Source organism: Aulonocara sp. 'chitande type north' Nkhata Bay, linkage group LG8 (assembly GCF_057382095.1).
Source record: "Aulonocara sp. 'chitande type north' Nkhata Bay isolate Kocher_YH1m ecotype deep benthic linkage group LG8, A_spYH_male_GT1.1, whole genome shotgun sequence".
NCBI lineage: Eukaryota > Metazoa > Chordata > Actinopteri > Cichliformes > Cichlidae > Aulonocara > Aulonocara sp. 'chitande type north' Nkhata Bay.
Window position 1 is genome coordinate 12,504,725 of NC_141351.1, and position 21,130 is coordinate 12,525,854.

The 21,130-nt window shown below is 42.6% G+C and overlaps 1 protein-coding gene across 2 annotated transcripts; it reads right to left on the reverse strand.

The window, feature by feature from the left end:
* Positions 1-8,749: 8,749 nt before the first annotated feature.
* On the reverse strand, positions 8,750-16,561 carry znf281b (zinc finger protein 281b). Of its 2 annotated transcripts, none has more exons than XM_086303639.1 (7): positions 16,359-16,561; positions 13,771-14,292; positions 13,348-13,461; positions 13,064-13,187; positions 12,158-12,241; positions 11,926-12,044; positions 8,750-11,589 (listed from the first exon to the last, which is right to left on the reverse strand). In XM_086303639.1, the coding sequence occupies exons 2-7, from the start codon at positions 14,221-14,223 to the stop codon at positions 9,967-9,969; spliced, it is 2,517 nt and encodes an 838-aa protein (XP_086159765.1). In that variant the 5' UTR covers positions 14,224-14,292; positions 16,359-16,561; the 3' UTR covers positions 8,750-9,966. The 2 variants fall into 2 exon arrangements, with proteins under 2 accessions (XP_086159765.1, XP_086159766.1); XM_086303640.1 differs by lacking the exon at positions 16,359-16,561 and adding an exon at positions 16,042-16,346.
* Positions 16,562-21,130: the final 4,569 nt, after the last annotated feature.

Genomic DNA, 21,130 nt, shown 5'->3' on the forward strand with positions numbered 1-21,130 from the left:
AGTATTTTGCTTACACCCTTCCTCTGTGTGGCCAGTCACTAAAATGTCATCTACGTAGAGTAGAAACTGTCTCTGTCTCTCAAAAGTGAAGCCAAACAGGTGTTGTGAATCGGGGTGTAAAGGCACTGAGAAAAAAAGCGTCTATCATTGAGAACCATTGTTCTTTTGGAGTGACTTGATTCAGTATAGTGCGGGGATTTGTGACTACTGGTGGCATCATTTCAGTGATTTCATTTACTGCTATCAGATCATGCATTAGATGGTATTTTGCAGTATTAGCTTTCTTCACCACTTAAACAAAACATCACTCTTTGTTTGTTTTATTATTTTTTAAATTCTCCTTTCTCAAAAACAGAAAATGAAATTGTAGTTGTTGGCTGAGAAAAACAAAACCCGTTCTCTCTTTTTTTTTCAAGACAAGAAAGTAAGTTTTAACTTTTCTGCCTTATCGCCTAAAACAAAGCAGACAACCCAGCTCTCAGCTGGCTTTAAACTTATCATCATCAAGGTCGCATGATGAGAGCCACTTCAGAAGTCACAGTACTCCTCACTCAAGCAACATTTTAAAAAACAAAAAGCAAAAACTCAGCACACTACACAGAGAACAACAGCCAAGACACAACTGAAGATGCTGTTCTTCTTTGTTTTCCTTGAACTTTAGAATAAACTTCATCTGTATTAGTAAATCATATGCCTAATCATTATATGTCACTGTTATCCACAAGTGTGATCACAAATTTATTTATTTTTCAACCCAACAAAACAAAAAAAACAAAACAAAAAACAAGTTGCTGATGGCATGAACGCTTTACACACATGAGTCAGAATGCAAAAAAGGCATGCAGCTCCTGCTCTAAAAAACATGTTACTTGCTCATCAGCTTAGCAGTGACCACATATTTAATTCAGCTTCTCAATTTTGTAGCTTTAGCCGTTGTATACAGGGTTTAGCTTATTAGTTGTTAGTATAGGTGTGCTCTATATTTCAGTAATGTCTCATCTAGGATGACAGGTTTTCAAGCAGGTCAAATTCGTCTATGCACTTAATTATTTTAGATATTTTCTTTATTTTCTTCATCTCATATGTAATTGTACTGAATTTGAGCAAACCTTAAGCTTGATGCAGACTACTTTTAGCAATTATCCACCTCACATCATAACTGACTAAGGTGCCCCTTCATATTAATATTATTTCATTATTAATGCTATTATCTTTTATATAACAGCAATAGTATATTACAATATTTTATTTATATTTTATTTTGTATCCACCAAGGGCTGCAGGTGATCTGCAGTTCCACCCTTTCTCAAGCTGGAGACATTTTCCTTTTCACACAGTTTCCTTGGCTGAACGATGACACAACCTTAATATAACGTATGCATCTCTCGATTTCATTTAATATGTGTTTGTGTGAATTATGTATTTTCTTTCATTCTATTTATTCTGGGCATGGTCCTCATCCCAACTATGTTTCATTGTTAATACCAGTTTACAGGTTGTTATCCTTGCTGTTATCAGTTTGAATACATTACAGTTAAGCTCTAATTTAATTTAGCCTTTTGTTTATTTTACTTTATTCCTCTTGTATTTATATTTATTCAGTCGGGTCTGTTTCCAACCCTTTTTAAACTTCAGTCGGCTGATAATACAACCCGGTTTCTGTGATCTCTACTTTGATCTCTTATTTTTCAGTTCTCCCTTCAGTTTCGATTTCCCATGCTTGGAAAAGTCTATACTCTTCCTTACGTTTTAATTTTTTTTCTTTGGGTCTTTTGTTAATGTAATTTCTTGTTTCAGGGCAGCTCTCAGCTGAGTAATGGCTGAGGGATTGCACTTCCCTTTACAGCTGCGGTTTTTAGCTTTCTTTTAGCTTTTCTTCACCTAGTTGCACTTATTATTCCCCATTTTCAAAGATTTTGCTGGGCTGTCTCTGGCACGCCAGACTCCGGAGTGGTTTGCTGATACGCCCTTCTACTCCACTCTAAAAAGTGAAGCGGTATCAGTTTTATGAGACTAAACTCAACCGTTCTCCTTTGTCACCAGTACGTGAGCCTCAAGCAAAGAAAACAAAGCAGCGTATTGTGCTGTAAAATCAACTTACTTCTGGACACATACACAGACATTTGCGCGCTAATTTGTCACGAAGTACTTTCGGCTACCTCTAAAAGCAGTCTAAACACAGTTCCTTTTGGCGAACTTAAACCTTTTTTACTTTGTCTAAACGTATTTTAATTTGTCACGAAGTAATTTTGGCTACTTCTAAAATCGGTCTAAACGTATTTTACGTTTCTTTAAACCTTTGCGGCGGTTTTATATATCAAAATAGTGTTTCTCACCCTCAGATGTCTCACTGGTGGTTCGGATCGTCAGACTGAATCCCACCACCATGGACCAGACTATAGACACCGGCCCGGACCCAAATTCACGTCCCGGGGCTTTCTTCCTCGTCTAAGAGGGCTGTCGACAGACTTTGGCACGGCATCAGGAATCAGTGCACCAGATCCTGGATCAGAGTCACAGATAACAGTTCTGATATTTCTGATCCGGCTCGGAGGACCAAACTAAATGTCAAGAAATGTATTCTAAAGACACTTCTTCAGCTGAGAGTCCGAGAGTGGAGACACACACACACTGCAGATTTTACTTGCAAGGGCGGCCACAGAGCGCTCACACGAGAGTGGGGGGCCCTGTGATGTGCGCTCTGAGATGGCTCCTGTCTTTATTTATATACAAGGGTAATACAATAGTGAATACGTCTGTTCGTAGACAGAGGAATGTTAATGCGTATGTAGGTGTATGTGTGTGAGATTCTGAAGGAAGCGGCCCCTCTTCTTGTTAGGGAGTGAAGATAAGAGTGTTCAGGTCTCCTCTTCCTGGTAGGGAGTGAAACTGCTTGTTCAGCTCTTATTATTGCTGTGGGAAGAAACTTATAAAAGAGAACAGAACAAGTCTTGTAGTGAACAACAGTCTAAGTCAGGGGTGGGCAATCTCAGTCCATGAGGGCCGGTGTCCCTGCAGGTTTTAGATGTGTCCTCGAACCAACACAGCTGATTTAAATGGCTAAATTAGCTCCTCAACATGTCTTGAAGTTCTCCAGAGGCCTGGTAACAAACTAATCATGTGATTCAGGTGTGTTGACCCAAGGTGAGATCTAAAACCTGCAGGGACACCGGCCAAGTCGTGGACTGAGATTGCCCACCCTGGTCTAAGTCATCAAAGGGTCATCATGCAGTATTCTATCATATGCAAACTTATATCATTATAAGTTTATACTGACTACAAAGTACAATTTTCTAATGACACTAATATATTGTATAATTTAATTAGTTCAGTCTGTTACTCTTATTAGTCCCCTTCAGCTTGAGGTCATAAAGAGATGGCTGGACATTCTCCATCAGGAAGAATTTATCATTGCATTTACCACAGCAAGCCTTCCAGGTCCTGAGGCAGCAAAACAGCCCCAACCATCACACTACCACCATTGTATTTTACTGTTGGTATGAAATTCCTTTTCTGAAATGCTGTGTTAATTTTACACCAGATGCAATGGGACACAAACCTTTCAAAACATTTAACTTGTGTCTCATCAATCCACAGGTATTTTTTGAGTATTTTCCCAAAAGTCTTGGATATCATAAAGACCGCTTTTTTCACACAGGGCCATGTAGGTTAGGATTTTTTATTTTATTTTTTTACCTTTAATAATTAATACCTTTTGTGTTTACTTGTGTTCTCATTGTCAAATATTTTGAATTAATTGATGATCTGAAACACTTTAGTGTGAAAAACATACAAAACAATAACAACTCAGGAAACACTTTTTCACACCGCTGTATTTTGGACTCACCTTGTTGGTACAAAAAAACTAAGTGGAGTTTATGGGAATAAATGTTTTGTTTTTAAGACAGGCTGAAACACCTAATGAATCCAAGGTCCACTACTGATGATGTGTCCTAAAGTTTTAATATTAAAATCTAGATCAGTTTTCTAATCCCAAAACCTAACCAGGGAAGTTAAAAAGAAACTAAAAATGGCATTATAGCTTGTGATACAAGACCGAAACACCCTGTGGAGTTGAGGCACACAGCGATGTGTCCCATTGGTAAAGTTTCCAGGCTGCCTTTTCTCATAGTAGCCATTCCTCAAGACCATTTTTTTTAATGTATTTATTTCTGCAAGTTTCAAAATTTTTACACATTCACAAACAGCGGGACAGAGGAACACAGACAATAAAGACAACAACAACAAAAAATCAAAAACAAAAAAAAGGAACAAACAAACAAACAAAACAAAAACAACAACAAAAAAAACAGAGCAACAAACCCCACAACAGGGTACACGGCCAGCACTTATTAAGAACAGCAGAGAAGAAAAAAAGCAACTGGTATACATGTCAAACAACTCACAATCCAGTGAGTCCAATCCACAAGATCAAATCCACAAGATCAAATCCACAAGATCAAATCCAAAGATTGATAGGAGGAGCCGATAACAATTATGCAATATGTCTGTTTTGCAATAACAGTTATGGGCAACAGCTCAGAATGAAAGCAGTTAAAACAACGTGGTCAGGACCCAGGGCGTGAACTGTCCTTCTTAATGTGGTCTATAAAGGGCCCCCATATCTTCCTGAACTTCTCCATGGAATCAGATGTAGAGAACCGAATTTCTTCCAAGTATAAACAGGAGACCATCTCCTCGAGCCACCTCTTGAAGCAGGGAGGGGAGGCAGATTTCCACTCCCCCAGAATCAGACGTTTGGCAATCACCATACCAAACACGAGGGCCTGTTGAACAGCAAAGGGAAGTGCCAAGGAGTCACTGGGGCAGCCCAGGATCACCATAAGACAGTCAGGATACAGTTGCCTGTTGTAAACAATGCTATAGAAACTAAAAATACTAGTCCAAAAGGCTGTAAGCGTAGAACAGGACCAAAAAAGATGGCCAAGAGTACCGTCCACAAGTTTACATTCATCACATTAGGGGGAAGACTTTCTCCATTTGAAGCGATGCATTATCAGGGATTGTAACATCTAGTCCTTTTGTTGAATAAAAAATATAGTGGCTAAAGACATAATTTAAAATGGGTTCTTTGCTAAGTTGTCTGTTATGTGTAGACACAACACTTGCTTTTTTGATGTTTAAATAATCCATAAATTAGTTTTAAGTGACAAAACAAACAAAAAGATTCCTCTGAAATGTTCGGATACAACAACTGGAAATGAGTGAAAAATCAGCCAACGTCCAAATGAATCAAGAGGTGGCTCGAGACTTTTGCATGTTACTGAATGTGTCCATTTGCAAAATCTTTACTACAAACATAGATAAATCTGACTAATGCAAACAGAAATGTTATATTAATGAATAATGTTACTACTTGTTTCTTGAGTGAGTCTTTAGTCATGAACTACAGAATTATATGAACTGTTTATTGTCTCTTTATTGTCTGATTAGTGTGTGTGCAAATGCAGATATCTACCTGCATTTGCCAGCTACGTGTTTTGCCAGAATGTTTTGTAGACATGCCATGACTACGCGGCAATAACAGCAAAACCTCTTGCAAAATCTAAGTCCAAAGTCACCTATAACTCTGCGCATCTGTATCCCCACCCAAGGTGTTTCTCCTGACAGTGACACATATCCCACCTATGATGACTGTGATTAAGAACATGATTTTCATGAAAGGGAAGGAGGGTGATAACAGCTTGGCACAAAAAGACAGCGCTAATCATTATCTTGAAGAACCCTTGTCCTTGAAGGCTCCTCAACTGATTGGTTTGATTTTTTTTCCCGCCAGCCAATAATGCAGCATCACAGTTCATGGCTCAAATAATATCACATAAGTCACCATTAAAATAGCTTTACTGCTTCTTGACGTAGGCTTGCAAATCTGGAAGTATGATGTGTCAAAGATCATTCTTCCAAAACATCCATTGACACAGAGTATAGCTCCAAACATGAGTCAGTCACTGCACACGTCCTGTGTTAAAATTTACCCTTCATTTGAACAGGTGTTCAGTCTATTTCAGTCTCAGGAGTGTGTTGAATCTCTTGACCATGTTAGTGTTTTATGCACTGATATGATAAATGGGTTGGGTTGCTATGCAGTTAATTCTGGTAGCTGATTGATCAACAAATCAGTGCTCAGGTTTTGGTTACTGAAATTCTAGTATTTTGTTTCCATATAAGGACTAATTGGCAGGCATTTGTGTCTGTGCAATGTGTCAATGCCGTCTACACATAACTGTATTCTGACCTCTAAACACCAATGTAGCAGAAACTGTGAACTTAAACCTGAGGCTTTAAAACTGGAGGCCACAAACCTGTGTGCTGCATCGTATCTTATGTCATATCTGGTTCCAACATTTGGAGAGCCATGATGTGTTAGTCCAGAGTCCTCTGTGATTGTAATTAGGTGATGAGCTTGACATAATTTTCACACTATAAGTGATCCTCCATCATTCGCTTACAAGCTTTTTGACAACTCCCCATTCATCATTCAGGTATTTACATAATACTGGCCTTTTGAGACTGAAAGCCATTATTTTCCATCAATTATCATTGGGTATATTTATGACAACCCTTTGCAACCTATTACCAGGCAAGAACATAGCTCTGAAAAATTTTGGATTGCATGTCAGAAAATTATTTACTTTATATTTCTCACCACCGCTCACTATTCAGAGAAGTGGCGAGACCTAGAATCACCTGGTAATGCTCATACATCCGATACAGATAACAGTTTACGGGCATGGGAATTAGCATATGTGGCACGAAGGCTATATGGAAGCAAACATGGGAATATATCAACGAGATTATAACTCGCCCCCATCGTCTGGCAGCAGAGCCTCTTGTCAAATAATACTGTAATAAAAAATTTAATCGTATCCGGGAGGGATCGCATCAGAGACTGTAAACTGTATTTACAAACCCAGTTCCTTGTTTGCCGAAATGGAAGGTTCTAGTGCGTTATTTAATGTCGGTAAGTGCTAATATATTTGCTCCTATTTAAATTCAGTAGACATGGACTACATAAGAAGGCCAATAGCTGTTATTATGCCACCAGAATCTGAATAGTTAAAAGCACCCAGTTATATTTATGTGAATACAGTAGCCTGCTTTGATATAGTACTGATATCTGAAGTTAAATTCTTCTAGTCCATGTACTGATCCATATCAATAAGCATTTCTAATCAACAGTATTGAGGAATCTTTTGGATTTTGATACTTCTGGGAGACATAACGACAAATGCGCTATTTTTTGTAACAAAAAGTTTTTATTGGCTTCTCTAATCCGTTCATCATCTCAATAACAGGTACAGCCTGGGAAATCGTATCACATGGGGTCTAGAACAAATAAGACAAAGGAACGGGGAGGCCTCTGCTACAAAATTTGGTATTGAGGTGACAGTCAGAAAAAAAGCCATACAAAAAAAATGTCTTTATCATGCATACTGAAGAAATTAAAAAAAAAAAAAAAAAAATGAACACACGTTTTTAGTGTTTTTGTACATTTTTGTAAACAATATCCTTCTAGAGATCATATCAAAACACATTATGGCAAGTAGCAAAAATAAGGGATATAACATGAGAAAAATGAATGTCCTATGAGGCATCTATAATGCAACACTGCTTGGCGTGGATGTTTTTTTACAGAAAAAAAGAAGAAGAAAGAAATACATTTGCATTTTGATGAGTCATTTGCTCTATTATTGTAAACACAGGCAGTGTTAAATGATTATACAATATGTCGAAACTATACTACAAATATTCCCACTACATACATGAAACGCGTGTCCCTGCTTTTTTTTTCTTTTTTTATGCTTTAGTGATATGAGGTATATTTAGGTCAATCTTTTTGTCTTTTCCCCCCCCTCCATTTCACCCACTCTTTTTTTCTTTTATTCCCCTCTACTTTAAAAGCATAGTGTGTGTTTGGAGTGAAGTGGCTGGTCAGTCAGTCTTTGTTCCCTGTGATCTGAGCAGCTTCAAAGTCTCTTGGCTGTGGAGCTCACAGACATAGGAAAAGGAAAGAGGAGTGGGGGCTACAGCTCACAGGAAATCAACTAAATTAAATATCAACCCTGGCTGCCGGGACAAAATGGCTTTAGCCACGGAAGACAAAGAAGGCCATTGTTTATTCTTGCGAGTGCAGGGCTGCATTTATGGGGAAGGGAGGTGGACATAACTTTTTCTCTTTCTTAACTGTATAACCGAACCGATTCCTTGGAGTTACTACATCAGTGTGTTTTAAGCAAATCATAACAAATGAGAGGGATTGGCTGTAGGTCCGGTGATTACTTGCCTTAAAGAAAAAAAAAAAGAAAACAAAACAAAAAACAAGAAATCTGCAAAGTCAGTTGTGACTAGCGAAAAATAAATAAGATGGTAAAAGTATGCTGTCAACATACTCATACGTTTAAAGATATAGGGGTTCCAGCATGTCAGCCCATCTCTCGAAAACACTTAAATACAAAGAGGTACTCTCAAAATATTGTATAACAAAAATTATGGCAAATCTTTTTTTTTTTTTAACATCACCCGAAAAACCGTAACAAAATAAAAAAAAGGAAAAAAAAAAACACAACCCAACCCCCCCACCCAAAATCTTCTAGCCTTGAGAAAGGCATCACATCAAAATACATTTAAATGCCCACAGTCATGCCTAGTCAAACCCTATCAAAGCCCATCAAATAACCCACCCTCACCTCCCTCCCTCCCCATTACCCACCCTTCTATCCCTCCCTCCCCAAATCCCATTCACAGTTTTCTCCTCTTAAAATAATATTAATGATCATTAGCATAATAATGACGTATCACATATGCAAATTGAATGGGTTATTGTTGTTTCCAATGATGATTTGTTTTTGTTTTTTAAAAAGTGCTTGTTTCATTCCACTGACACAAATGAACAGCAAGGAGTGGAGTAGAAAAGTGGTGAAAATAACCCAAAAATAAAAGAAAAGGAAAAAACGGAGTTAAAATCACTTCTCCAACAGCACGTTGAAAAGATCACAGAGATTGGCGTTCACTCTCAAAACAGATGGCTGTAACGGTGGTGCAGAGTTACTTCGACAACCAAGCTGCTGCGCAGAAGCAGAGAGTGTTTGCACAGACTTCATCAACTGACACTGACCAATCAGTGATGTTCAAACATCCTCTTCACTTCAGAGCGGTGTGAAAACAATGCACTAGACTTTGCTACAAATCATCCTAACTGATGTACATGTGGCGCTCAACTAAAAAATAATAATAATAATGTGAATGTCTTCACATTTACAAAACAGTACCATAATCTCGACAAAGCTATACGCAGTAGAAACCATAGATGATCACCTATTGTAATTCGTTGTTCTGACAAGTTAAATAAACCCACCCCTCCCAAAAAAAACGAAGAAAAAAAATCAAAGCTTTGAAGTATCAAGAATACCTGTAAAACTGTGCTAATTGCATCTCATAATACAAAGTCTTATTACACAATTTTGCCTATTTTCCTGAGTTAATACGTTTCTTGTAACAGACAATATATACTTTTTTTGCCATTTGAATTCTGGGCCTTTCCCTGACACAAATGTTATTATTACTGAAATCATCAACACTATTATTACTTTACAATTGTATGATGATTGGTAAAACAAGGGTACAGAAGATGAAGAAAACAAAAAAACAACAGCAAGTTCATAGCTACCATCTAAATGTTTTAAATTACATTTATATCTACGGTACGTTCATATCAAAAATCACTACTCTTGAACAGAAAATTAAGCGACTACATAATAAAAATGATTTTTTTTTAAAAAATTGCATTTGAGGCCATGGAAGACCCTCCCTGGTCATTTCTGTATTAACATTTAATGGCAGTGTTAAAAAAAAAAAAGTTTGCTACAAGAACAAAATTAGGATGGTGGAGGGGGGCTTTTATGTAACAGAACAGCCCCCCCTTACTGGATACACCTCGTTTGACCCTTATCTGAAACTTTGGCTTGTCGGGGTTTTTGATCCTGTACTCACTGGCTCACTGATGTCAGCTAACAAACTGGTATACCCTGAGAATTCTGACACTGGAGTCCGTATTCGATGGTCGACCTCTGTCCCAGGATCACTGCCGTAGCTCAGAGGGGTCCGACGTCCTGACTTGAATTGGGAGCCAAAGGCTTGAGCGAAGTTCTCAATCTGGTATGTGGTTTCTTTCGGGGGGTTCAGTGGGGACAGGTCTGGGTAGGTGGAGCCATTTGTGGGTGCTGGAGCGCTTCCTCCAGCCTTGGATTGCTGCCCCTTGGAGCTCTCTGCCGGGGCAGTGAGGTCCTGGGGAGGTAGGTTGAAGGTGCCAGGTGAGTGCTGCTTCTCCAACTGCTCAGTGAGCTCCTGAGATGGAGTCAGCTGCTGGTGGCTAGCAGATTCCAAGCTTAGGTGGTAGCCTGTCTGGGAGGGGGATCCAACGAGCATACCATAGTGGGATTTTGAGGAGGACGAGGAGGCGGTTGATGAAGGAGCAGCGATGGGCAGCGGGGAGGGGACAGCAGGCGGGTAGCCACAGTCCAGTGGGGATGTGGTGTACACGTGTTTGTCAGAGAACAGGGGCCCTGTGGGACTGGAGCTGCTCGAGAGGAGCGGGAAGGGCCCTGTTGCACCGAGGCTGGGGAAGGGTCCGCTATGGCTGGTGCGTTCCAGAGCCTGCAGGAGGAACTTTGAGTACTCGCTCATCACTGCCGTTTTGTCACCACCATTCGGCGAGTCATCCTCCAACTCCGGAGTAACAGGAGCTGCTGGCTGAAGGTCCACATGGTGTGGGTGGTCTGACAGGTCAAAAGTCACATCATGGTGGTGTGTTCCCTCTGGTTTATGGCTATAATGGTCTAGCAGGCTTTGCAATACCTCATCTGGAATGCCCGACTTGTCGTGCTTCAGTTCCAGCGGCGAGGAGTCTAGCATGGCCAGGGTGGGCTCAGGTCCCAGGGAGCCCTGTATTACGCTACTGCCCTGGGATGCCATGTGCAGGGAGCCAGCTCCAAAGTCATTGTTAACTGCATGGAGGTAGCGCCGCTTTTTCACAAACTGCATTGCATCGTCATAGTTGCTGCTGGTGGTGGGCCCCTGCTTGTTGCCCCCGGGTCCCTGAAGCAGACCCATGTTATCTAGGCCAGAAGCCTCCACGTGATCCATGGAGCTGGGCTTCTGACCCAACAGTTTTTGTCCATCAGAACCATCTTCCAGAGAAAGGAGGCCCTTATCAAGTCCCTTACGGCCAGCCTTTTTAAACACCAATTTGGGAGTACGTCCCGGCATGACCTGGTCAGAGCCCGAGGGGTCCATGCTGAAATCTTGCAGGCCCAAGTCACGGGCCATCCCCCCAGAAGATGAGGCCGCTGCCGCCGAGGCATTCTTCTTTCTCTTGCGTTCGCTGCCCTCCCCATTTTTGGACTTTGCTCTCCTGCGTCCAGAGGTGGTAGAGTTTCCCTGAGTGAGTGAATAGCTGCCCTGGCCTAGCTCTGCTTCGCTGAGCTCCAGCATGCTTGGGTCTAGGCCCTTCTTTATGGCTTCTCCACAAGTCCGTTTGTGCTTCAGTAACCGGTCTGTTCTTGAGAAAAACTAAAAGAGAGAAATGTGGGTTTAGTCTCCGCTGATGGACATTAGTATCTCTAAAATCCCCTTTTTGAAATTTTAACAGAAAATACACTGCAGTGATAAGCAGCTGGGAACATAACCACTGAATTTGAACAACAGAACTTTATATTCGCTGACCTCTTGTGTGATACAGCTAATCCCATTAAGACCAGGGCTTAAGAGTGGCTTAGATATAAATGCTCAGATGCAAATTATGATAATATATGCACAACTGAAAGAAAAAGGATTTCAAACATATTTAAAAGCTCAAGGAAATGTACACAAAACTAAACAGAGACAGAGAGACTACAAAGTGCCTACTTGTTGGCAGGTGTCGCAGCGATATGGCTTCTCGCCACTGTGTGTCCTTTTGTGCCTCTCCATGTGGTACTTCTGGATAAAGCGCATGTTACACTGGTCACAGCTGAAAGGTTTTTCCCCTGAAAAATACAGCAGTGACAGCATCAGGGCCTGTGCAACTCCCAACAAGTTTACAAAATAAACACCCTGTTCTGGTAGAGCCATTTATTTGAGTTACTGTGTCGGGACTCACCACTGTGAATCTTCTCGTGCCGCTGGAGCAAGTACTTCTGAATGAAGCTCATGTTACACTGACTGCACCGGAAAGGCCTCTCACCTGTGCAGTCAAGAGTACAACCATCCGCTCACCACATTAATTAAATCCCAGCCCACGCCATAACTGAAGTCACAATAAAATCTATGCTATTCTGGTCGGGTTGCGCAAATATAAAGAAACCTGTGAGAGAGGTGCAGTAACCAGTAGATATAACAACATATTAGCATGTTTGAGAAACTGCACTGCATTACAGATTGCAGATTGCATTACATTGCAAAGATGCTATTACAAATCAATGTCTGTAATAATGGAAAAACAAGGAAATGGTTTCAAAATAAAACTCATATTGGATGGATTTTCCATTAAATGGTTTATGAGTTCTACTTCAATGAGCTAAGTAAGGAATTCCCAGCACAGAGAATGATTAAGATTTCCAGATAGACATGAGTAATCCGTGACTCAACGCTGGCTTTAGTGACTGTCTGGTTTCAAAAGAGGCCCCAGGTGCTTGTGGTGAAGAGCACAACGCCACATGTGTAGATCCCTCACATCACAAATCCAAATTTCATTTTCATTCCTCAAATTCTGGTAACAGATCTTTACCCCTAATGGTAGATTCCAGCTACCTTGAAATGAATCTGGAGCTATGTGATTTATACAAACTTCAGATGTGTTATAAAGCAAACAGACACAAGAAACAGGCACTTGTAGCTTTCTCTGTTCTGTTACTGATTTAACGCATCCTTTTTGCATCTCTCATCACTTCATATCCCCCCAACTTAAAGCATTGCAAAGCAACTTCAACAAAAAAAAAAATCATTTGAATGTATTTATTGTCTAAATGCATGAAAACAGTGTCAAGAAGCACTGAAAGTCTCTCACCTGTGTGTATGAGCACGTGTCTACGCAAGTGGTAGGAGCTGCGGAAGGCAGCATTACAGTGCTCACAGATATGTGGTTTAGAGTTGGGGGATAGGCAGGCTCCATCTGCATCCAGCATCAAGTTCTAGAAGGGGAAAAAAACAGAAACAAAATACAAAAAACATGAGTATAAGCTCATAATAATAATAATAATAATTTGCTGATTTGAATCAACACTGTAGGATACCTTTCAACTAACAATGCACATCATTTTCTTGTATAATGAGTCTAGAAAAGTCACCGACCTTTGCAGCATCACTGCGTTTCCTTCGAGCTTTGCCTCCCTGTCCATCTCCATTGCTCTTCCGTCCTCTTCTACCTGACGACTCTTTTGGCTCTTTAACTTGTCTCCCAGACATCTAAAGGCAAACACAACAAGCATTGGATTATTTAATTTAGTTCAGTTCATTGTGGTTCTTATTATCTTTGAGCAACTGTAACCACATAATTTCCTTAGGGACTAATAAAGTATTCTGATTCTGATACACGCAGTTAACAGATGGCTGTTATCACTGCTGTCACAGCCAACCAGGCACCATTATATGAAAATTTCCACCCTGAAAGTAAAGGGAAGAAACCAAGCAGAAACAAGGAAACTGGAAAATTTTACACTAAACTAAACAACAATAAATCTGAAATAATATCTAAAAAAAGCAACCCCATCTCACCGGTTCTCCAAGGGTGCGGACATTGCTGAGGCTGAGGTCATGCAGGAGCATGTTCTGGTGATTTTGGTGGTGGGTTCCAAAAGACATATCTGCCATGTCAGTACCACTCTTCCCTGCGCCCCCTCCACCACAATTCACCCCCTGTGCTCCACCCACGCCGTAGAGGGGCATACGGTAATCCAGCTCACTTGGCCGCTCCTGCTTAATGCCCATGCTGTGAAGGAAGCCCCCTGTGTTTGCAGCGGTGCCGCCCTGGTGTTCTGGAGGCGAGTCACGTTCTTTCTTCAGGATCATCTCCTGGGGCAACTCGCCCATGACGGACTGCGAGGCCAGCCGTGTAAAGCTGGTGACTGGCGGTAAGTGGCTGAACATAAGCATACCTGGTGCAAAATTGGGGTCCATGCCTCCGTTTCGCAAAAACTCATTGCCTATCTTGTCCTGAATAATACTCATGGTGGTAGGTTTCCTTTGTGCAGGGGAGGAGGGTAATTAATCTAAAAAGGAATGCAGGAGGAGAATATCCTGAAAGGGAGAACAGATAAAAAGCCGTGTTCATGATAACAGGCACGAGAGTTCACAGATCCAAACAAACCACTTCATTTTGATGTGTGTCCTTATCACAGCATCACTTCCTCAATCTATAACAGCTACAAAGCAGAGCTACAACAAATTAAACCATTATTGATTAAATAATTCCTACATATTGGCTAATTACCAAATTATACAAAAGCCTTTGTGCCCTACAATAACCTCTAAATTTTTAAACTTTTTATTTATTACATAATTTTCTAGGACTGACCAAAACACTGGGTTTGATACCTGAAAACCTCAGGGTATGATTTGCACAAATATATTCAGTTTCCAAATGGAAAAAAAAATTAAATCGTGCGATATGTCCAACTTAAAACAAATACCTCACTTTATAATTTACAACCAAGCATAATAAAACATCTATTACAACAATAGACTGAATTACTCTATAATAACTTGCATCAACACACTCAATATACCACAGAATTTGATAGGTTTCATCAAGAAATTTAAGTTTGAAAATTGTGTGAATGAAGATTTTTGATTTTACATAAAGGAATACAGGTATTTTCTGAATATACCAGAAAAGACATGGTAAGGATTAATATAAATGCATGTGAGCTTAGTGAAGTAAAGTCATAGAAACCCCAAAACTGTTAAGCTTTTTTGAGGGGGCACTAAAACCACACCATTTATATTCAATACCAGCAGGAGGAGGTGAAAAAAATTCAAAGATTGTATCTGAAATATTTAATCCTCCTCACGTATTGTTCTACATCTGACTCCACATGTGACTTGGACGGCAGCCAAAATAAAATCGGCGTAGTAGCTTGATCGCTTAGACGTGCATCCCTATTGTTTTGCACTTTGATGCATGCTGGACCACACCGCTTGCATCTCTGACTAATAAACCCAGCATGAGCGCAAAAGCTGGAGGCACTGGGCTGCAGTACTGGCAATTTAATTGGCTGAGTACACTTGCCTAAAACAAACGATATTTAGGTCAAATCGTGCCAGACAGGAGTGATTTTACGCAGACACAGTCGGGGGACTGTAAGCGCGGTGTTTGTGGAGAACAAGCAGCGTAAGAATTTATTGTTTGGTCTGCACCAGCTGACCATTTGGCTACGTGACACTGCTGTTCAACAGAAAGCGGATGAGCTTTTGTGATGCATAGTAGTTAGCCAGCTAGTTAGCATAGTTAGCTACTCGACTAACCACAATGAGACAACGCATCTCTGCGACCTCAATCAAAACAATCGCCTAAAAATGCCCCAGAAACGAAAACTCAGCCCCTCAAATAAAAGTCACAGCAATACCCAGAGTTACAGGACTCCAAATAACCGTGTGTGTGGTCAGCAATTCATAATTTGATAAGAAATATAATCTTTTAGCATGTTACCTATAGTTGCTATCAAGCTAGCTCACGCTAAAACAGCACCGCTGATTCAATGGTATCAAGGTGAATATTTATGAAATTAACCAGTTTCATTATTTGTAGGGAGCTTTTTAAAAAGTGAACTGGCACGTTTTGGGCAGGAAAATACAAGAAATGGCTAATAACGTGAAGTTAAAACGGACGCTGGCTTTGAAGTGAGCTCAGCGAAACGAAACGCTCATTCTCCAATTCCCCAGCTTTGATGACGCTCGTGAAATCAAATCTGTCTGGCTGCGAGCGACGCTGGCGCTCCGTTTATTGATAGCTAACTTTAGCTGCAATTAAAACCACACAATGCTCACCGGGACAGTCGGATATCAAATAATTCCTCCCCGTTTCCCCTCGTACATGCGGACTTCCGACCTAATAAGCGAGCTACATGAAAACTGCGTGCTTTGCAGCAGCTGTGTTTATAACAATCAACTTGCCACGAGCTAGCTCGTTAGCCGTTAGCTGCCCCGACTGAAAACCCGCATTACGGCCCGTGGAAGAGAAACAATGATGCTGGCTCTCCGTGCATCCCCCGTTTGCGCCGAGCCAGACAATCGTTCGCACGAATCTCTACAAAGTCCTAAGAGAAAATCGCTCCGATTAAAAACCAATTTAATTTCCCACTCACCTACACATGACCGCAGCTGGTTTCAAACGTGCCCGTATTCTCTCTGTAATCGCCGCTTTGGGGTTTTATTGCCAAAACATTGTTCTCCGGCGGTCGCTGTTTTCTTCCATCTTGTCCTGGCGCGGGGAATTATGGGTGTCGCGGACGGGTCGTGAGAGGAGACAGGCGAAGTGCTGCTGAGGTTTCAGAGGTGCTCAACTATGCTGCTTTAGAAACTCCGTTCATTACAGAAGCGTATAACGATACTGCCTCACTATAATGAGAGTTTAAGTGTAGATCTGCGACCGTTCTAATTGGGTTAATGCTTATGTTAAAGGATACTTTCAACTCCTTTGACACACATTTTAATATACATGGTTTGATGTGCACTTTGTGGCACTTCACAACATAAGCTATCTGCTGCAACAAAAGAAAACACGTTTTTCAGCATAACTCTGACACAGCATGTTTAGAATTTTAGAGTTATTGCGCAAATGCAAGAAAGCAGCCCCATAGATGACGATCAGCATGACTCCAGCCTGAGGACATGGTATTTGTCCTTTGGCTCTTGAGCTGTTCCTGATTAGAGTTTGGAGTGTGGCGGTTTATGTCGTCGACATGTGGCAGGCTGCTACGGTTTGGGAGTGCTGTTTACATACTGTGTGGGCTTGGTCTTCAGCTGTGTTTAGTATGATATTTAAAGTAACATATGCCTAAATTCTTGGACCCAAGGTTTCCCAACTTATTATTGCTTTGTAATGAGAGAACAGTATAACTTCAGTAGCAACTTAATTAATTTCATTTGCCAGTCATTGTGTTAATTCTTGTCATTTATCTCAGGTTTGGCAACAGAAAGCATAGAAATCATAGAAATCACAAAACGTTTTTATGGTGTAAGAGTTTGTACAGTCCTAACAAGCTTGAAAGTCAATATTTAGTATGACCACCAGAGATGGGCAGTAACGCGTTACAAGTAACGCGTTACAAGACCGATTAGGTCTGCAAATATTCTTCTTTTGCCTTCTACTTCTCAAATTGTCTTTTTTTTTTTTTTTTTTTTTTTTTTGCCTGTCCCGTTTGGCTCTTTTGCCATCAGAATTGTTGTCTAAAGGCAAAGAAAGATGCCCAACGGATTTACTTTACCAAACTGACCATCCCAGCCTTGCCGTAATGGTCCATTTGATTCACCTTCTATTGTTTATTTTATTTTCACTTACTGAATACGGGACAGACTTGACTGGGGGAAAGAAGGGGAGAAAGAAAGAGGGAAAGAGAAACAGCTGAGAAGAGGGACGGGGGAGAAGGGCAAAAGACAAAAACCAACAGAACGGGCAGAGAAAAAAAATGCATATATCAATCACCTGGATCACCTGCTGAGAAAGAAAAAAGAAAGCAAGCAGAAGAGAACAAGAGTAATAGAATAAACAACATCACAATGATATATGGGAATATGACAGTAAATACTAAATGTTAAACATTATTGTGCAGCACATAAGATCAACAGAACACAGTGTGCTTTGAGGTAGGAGCCAAAAAGGGTGTAGTTTGTGGGTGTGATCACCCGTGTGTACACCTGTGAGCATGGACGCGCTTGTTTTTTGTTTTTTAAAAGGTTCCTTCATGTAATAATCTGCTAGAGGGTGTGGGGGGGCCACAGCCCCGTCCTCCAGGGCGTGAAGCAGGTGTGGAGGAGATCAAAACTCCAGACATCCAGAGGCCCCCAGAACACAAGAGACCAAGGAAGACCAACAGAGGGGCAGCTGCGCCACTGTCCCGGAAAGAGCTGAGGAGAGTCCCAGATGAGGGCTCACTCAGCAGCCGCGGAGCAGAAGCCAGGGGGAGTTGCAGTGACGCGCCCGTGAGCTCCGCCGGCAGCCAGCTGCGCCTGAGTGACCGAGCCCCAGGCCGAGAGGCCGGGGGCACCCCACCTCCGAAGTGGCCCGAGCGAGCCCCAGGCTCCAGGCCCCGATAAGCGGCCGCCAAGGAGTGAGCCGGTGTGTACCTGGACGCCCATCCCCGGACACAAAGAACCACCAACGCACCGATGTCTGAGGGGGTCCGCCACTGGCAGGGGAAGTGGTGGTAGGGGGAGATAGGCCTCCAAACCTTGGAGGGCCTGAGATGTCCCCAGAGAGGTGGCGCCTGACACCCAACCTGACATATAGACACAGACATACAGGCACACACAGATACAAACATCCATTCCCACCCTCATGCTCTCATATGCACTTACTCCACACTCAACCAACGTGGAGACAGACATAAAGAGACGTTGTACACACGATCACACTCCCCAAGCGTACTCTACAAACCGGGTCTAGGTGCCCCCGCCCCTGGAGGGGGGAACTGCACCCAGACCCAGGTGGTGTTTCCCTTTTCCCTGCGGTGGGGGGAGGCAGACCGCCCCGACTCCGCAGCAGCAGGAAGGCTCCACACTCCAGACCGCAGTCGGACGGCCAACTCCTCCTCCTAGTCCTAGCCCCCCTGCTCCAGCAGGTCGCAGAGAATGGGGGTGAGAGAAGACTCCAAACCTCCCTCCACCCGCTCATTGTAATGTTGATGCATGTGTGTTCTAAGGTGCATTTAAAACCCAGGAGGGCTTGGAGCTACCTGCCAGAGAGCAGCAGGTAAGCGCATGGTCCCTCCTGCTAGCCCTCAATGTCTATGTGTATTTAAAATTGAGAGGTGGGCAACGATGCCAGGGGTGGGGTGTACACCCTGATGGTACTTTGGACTCCGTGTATCGTGCCCACCCCCAAGATCCTATATGTATGTGTAATGAGAGTGTGAGTAATGTGAATGTCTAAGTTGTGGGATAAAATTGAGGCAGAGGCAGCCAGAAGGGGACAGAGGGGGGGGGGGGTAGCCTCCTCTGCACCCTGGTGACATACCCCTACTCCAAGGCCCTGCATGTGTGGGTGGTTGTGGTGGAGCGGGAAGAGGGAGGCAGCTGGAGATGGGGAGGGAAGGAAGGGAGGGGCAAGTGACCCCTCCCTGGGGCCAGCTCCCCCGCTGACCCCAGTAGGCACCCCCATACTCCGCGACCCGCCAGGGAAAGGGGGCCCAGGCCCATCCAGACCGGGCCCAGTGCAGCAGCGCCGCCCGGTCCCACAGAGCCCGGGACAGTCCACCCAACCCCACCACAGAGAAAACTGCACCCACCCCACCATCCACTCATCTTCCAGACTACATAAGACAATAAACACCCAGGCTGAGATCTTCCTCCACCTCTCCTGTATCTCCCCCTCCTGCAGAGGGAGCTCCTGAGGAGAGGAAAGCTCCTGCAAGATGTGACAACCTCCCCCACCAGTTGAAGAGCCCCCCAGGTGGCTCGACGCACCGGCGGCACCCTGCTCCAGGGCTGGGCCCCCATGCACCCACCCGCCCACAACCCCGGCAACACACCAACCAGGACCCAAGCCCCCGAGGCCCGGTCCGGGTCCCAGCCCAGAGACGGAGCGCCCCCAGAACCTCACGCCCATCCCGGACCCACCCAGGGGCAGCCAGGCTACCAGGTCAGTAACCCACGTCCGTCAGCACAGACCCTCCCCTAGCCCCGCTGCACGCAGCCGCGAGGAAACAGTCACCTGAGAGCCAACAGAGCCCCTAACCGGACATGACCGCTACCCCGGGTTGAGCCCCCCAAGGAAGATGCCTCCGGGGAACCCCCGATGCCCTAAGCCTGTCCCTACCCCCACACCAATCACAACAGTGAAGGCGGGACCAAACTATGACCCCCCCACCCCCACTAGGTGATGGAGCTGATCAAAGGAGCCCAGAGCAATTGATCTGATGTGGTGGCAGAGGCTGTATCAAGACTAATGTAATCTAATAGATAATTTCTATATTGGTTAGAATTAAGATTATTTTTATTTTTCCAGTTCATGAGGACTGTTTTCTTGGCTATGCATAGGGCAGTGAAAACCATATGGGCGATATTCTTTTCTGAAGTGACATTATCTAAGCTGCCCAACAAACACACTAAAGGGGAAGTTGGAATGTTACATTTCAGACACTTCGATAGGTCTTCACATATCTCACGCCAAAACTTCTGAACTGGTGGACAGAACCAAAGAGCGTGGATATAATTGTCCGGTGAATTGGTTTGGCAGTGTGAGCAGTTGTTGGTAGACGTAAAGCCCATCTTGAACATCCGATGACCTGTATAGTGCACTCTATGTAATATTTTGTATTGAATTAATTGAAGACTGGGATTTCTAATTAGATGAAAGGTTTTTAAGCAAATCTGAGACCAGAAGTTTAGGTCTAAGTTAACTGATAAATCCGCTTCCCATTTTGCAATAGGAAGTGATATTGATTCATCTGTTTTAGAAAGCATTCTGTATATTTTGGATAGTAATTTGGGGGTTTAAGAGTAAGAAATTGAACCACACTTGGTGGTGTTTGTAGTTCAACTTGACCCGGTTTAAATTTCTTTTTTACTATGGATTTAATTTGTTGATATTCTAAAAATCTTTTCTTGTTGATCCCATATTGTGTAACTAGTCCGTCAAATGAAATAAATTCTGTTCCTTCTAGTATATGTTCTAAATATTTGATTCCTTTATCACTCCAATCTGAAAAGTTTATCATATTATTGTTTTGTAATATGTCAGGGTTGTTCCAGATAGGTGTACGTTTGCATGGGATTAATGAAGACGCCGTCAATTTTAGAAACTCCCACCATGCTGTCAGAGAAGAGCTGATGTTGATGCTTTTAAAGCATTCATGTCGTTGGATGTTTGAGCTGATAAATGGTAGGTCTGAGATCTCTAGATTATTGCAGAGTGCTT